This window comes from Sinocyclocheilus grahami, unplaced genomic scaffold, assembly GCF_001515645.1.
Source record: "Sinocyclocheilus grahami isolate Dianchi unplaced genomic scaffold, SAMN03320097.WGS_v1.1 scaffold1342.1, whole genome shotgun sequence".
Classification (NCBI taxonomy): Eukaryota; Metazoa; Chordata; class Actinopteri; order Cypriniformes; family Cyprinidae; genus Sinocyclocheilus; species Sinocyclocheilus grahami.
The window spans coordinates 113,062-116,050 of NW_015506521.1; the positions used below are offsets into that span (position 1 = coordinate 113,062).

A 2,989-nucleotide genomic window follows, 5' to 3' on the forward strand; every position below is an offset into this window, starting at 1 on the left:
CCCCCCGCTGCCTAGCTAGGGCCAGTATAGCCTGTGATGTTGACGAGATTCTCTGGCCTATGTGCAAATGTATACACGTGTTCATTATGTGAAAAGTTCCTTGAGGGGGAGAACCACAAGCAACATAACTTATTACTGTTTTTTTGGGGGGGGGGTTTTGTAGTATTGTTTTGAATTGATCTCACCAGTGTGTAAGACTATGTTGTAGTGTGTGTGTGTTTTTGAGGGCTTGTGTGTGATGTCTGAGGGAAAAGTTTGGTTTTTCAGCAAGAGTGAATGGTTTTGAGTGTAGAGCTTCATTTTGACCTGAAAATAGGATGTTTGGGGAATTGGGTGAGACGTTGTGGATTTGTGTTTACTGTTTTGAGAATATGAGGCATAGTTTCAAGAAATGTGTTTAAGCAATCGAGAAAAACTGTAATAAAATTCAATTGATTTTTTTGTTTACTGAAGACCTCCATTTAAATTTTTATATTCATGATACCTACAGTTGATTCTAATATTCTGTCCCATCTTCCTCCATCCTGCTCAGTTTCCCTTTAAGGTGAACTTACCATTAGTGACACTGGAAGTGGAGAAAGAATGGACCAAGTTCTCTGATGCTACAGCCAAACTCACAGTTGTACACGGCTTTCAGAGGAGTTCATGGGACTGGGTGGGACTGTACAAGGTAATACATGAAAGGCATTCATTTCATTAAAGCTCAGTCTGTCCACAGCAGACTTTTTTTTAAAGAAATTACACACATATTATTATAATAATTTGTATTTTTAATGATATTTTATTGTGTGTTGTATTGGTGTTTGTTATATGTGTGTTTGTATAACTGGTCCGCCTATCTTGGCCAGGACACTCCTGTAAAAGACATTTTTAATCTCAGTGAGGTTCTTTCCTGGGTAAATAAAGGCTTAATAATAATAATAATCACAATGGTGTTGCCAAAGTGTGCCATAAATGCTTCACTTTCTCAACAATAATAATTTTTAGACATTTTGTCCAGACACTCTCCCTTCCTACTATTGGTCAATGAATAGATAGTCTCGCCCCCAAACCCATACAACTGGTTGAGCCAGTGTTGCTAAGCTATGTTGGGCAGGTTAGGAAAATTTAACAAACAGAGCAATGTTATGAAAGAACCACAGAAGCACAGCCTTTTCTTTTCAAGGAAATTAACCTATACGTTACTTATAGTTATTTTTGCATATTTTGATCATAAAAAAAAATACACTTCTCAGTACAATAAATCCACAAAATAAATCATAAATGATTTTGATAAATGTAAAGTGCCCATGGTGTAATTAGTATGGAAGCTTGTTTACAAAAAATTATAATAATAAAAAAGGTAATTGTTACTTTTTTCTCACAGTTTAGAGTCTATATCTCACAATTCTGTCTTTTTTCAGTATTGCAAGATATAAACTCATAATTCTAAGAAAAGTTAAAATTGCGTTTATATCACATAATTGTGACTTTTTTCTCAGAGGTCTGAGTTTACATCTGATAGCTCTGTTAGTTTATTGTCTGAAAACAGGCTTCCATAAATTATGTAATTTAGCCTAATTTTCAGACACAATCTCAGATAGTTTTAGTCAATGCTTATACAAAGCAACATTTCAAGCAAAAAACTGAAAACTTTTGTACTAGAAAGAGATGGGTATTAAAATGAACTATGACGTGAATTTTGTTTATCTGACAATTATGTGAACTGACTAGTTGTGTTATGCTTACTTTCTCTTTAATTTACGTTTAAGATATCTGTTAAGAGATTATTATTTGACAGTGTATGAATACAAAATACACGTTGTTGTGTAGCTTGCAACGTAACCAGGATGTACTTGTTTGTTGTCTCTACAGAAGTATTCAGTTCAGTGTTTACAGTTCACTGCAGATGACTCTTTTGGTTTCATTTATATTGTTTATTCATTTCTAAATATTTATTATTTGTCTGCTTTTAATGATTTAATGAGCAATTATTATCTTATTAAATTCCTAATAAAAAACACCCCCAGGCACCCATCAAATTTGCACCTTAAATTAATCAAACTGGTAACACTTTATTTTAAGGTGTCCTTGTTGCACATGTTACATGTACTTATATTATAATAACAATTAATTATGCATAATTACATGCAAGTAACCCTAAGTCAAACCCTAACCATATAGTACATAAGTACATGTAGTTAATTAATATTACTCAGTACTTAAATGTATAATTACACTGTAACAAGGAAACTTTAAAATAAAGTGTAACCATTAAATTATTTATATACTCATGTTACTTTGTTTTAGGTGGGATTTAAGCACCACAAGGATTACGCTGCATATGTGTGGGCCAAATCTGAGCATTCGACACAGGTAGGACGTGTGCGTAAGATGTGATGAGATCTCAAAGATACTAGCAATCTGACCCTGAACTTTACGTCTCTCTGTGTACACTGGACAATGCTTTAATCCCAAAATCAAATAATTCCTGGATTGAAAGCTTTAAGATTAGGGAATGACTGAACAGTATTAGTACTAACAAAGATTTATTGTGTCGCCAGTGCTGACTATCATTATCCTTAATTAGTTTTATTCATGACCTTCAGGTGATGTTTCCTGAGGAGGATCTGCCTAGAGACCCAGGAGAATATATTCTGGGATATTACAGTAACAACACCAACAGCATCGTGGGAGTGACAGAACCATTTCAGGTCCACGCTGCTCTCACACAGCTACATTCTGATTCATATCAAATGCTAATATTAGTTTTGTTTGCATGCGCAGCTCAGTAGCTCCGAGCGTGTTATTCAAAGGGCATGATGACTAGGTCATTGTACTCTGGCATTGCCATTGTCAAAATTTGAAGTATTGACTGCAGTCTAATTTGTATTTGAGGCTGGACATTCAAAAATTACAAACATAAAGACTCTGTTTTGCCATTTGAATGTCAAACTAGATGTTAGATGCCACACAATGGAAATAAGACACAATGTACCACAGTTTGAAA

The 2,989-nt window shown here is 34.5% G+C and overlaps 1 protein-coding gene across 1 annotated transcript in view; it reads left to right on the top strand.

Annotated features, from left to right (window-relative positions):
* LOC107569389 (phosphatidylinositol 4,5-bisphosphate 5-phosphatase A-like) overlaps positions 1-2,989 on the top strand; it is a 15,779-nt gene that overhangs the window by 8,969 nt on the left and 3,821 nt on the right. Inside the window, exons 5-7 of the mRNA XM_016255466.1 lie at positions 533-670; positions 2,290-2,355; positions 2,589-2,693. Of these exons, the coding sequence (XP_016110952.1) occupies positions 533-670; positions 2,290-2,355; positions 2,589-2,693 (309 nt within the window). The remainder of the gene's footprint in view (positions 1-532; positions 671-2,289; positions 2,356-2,588; positions 2,694-2,989) is intronic.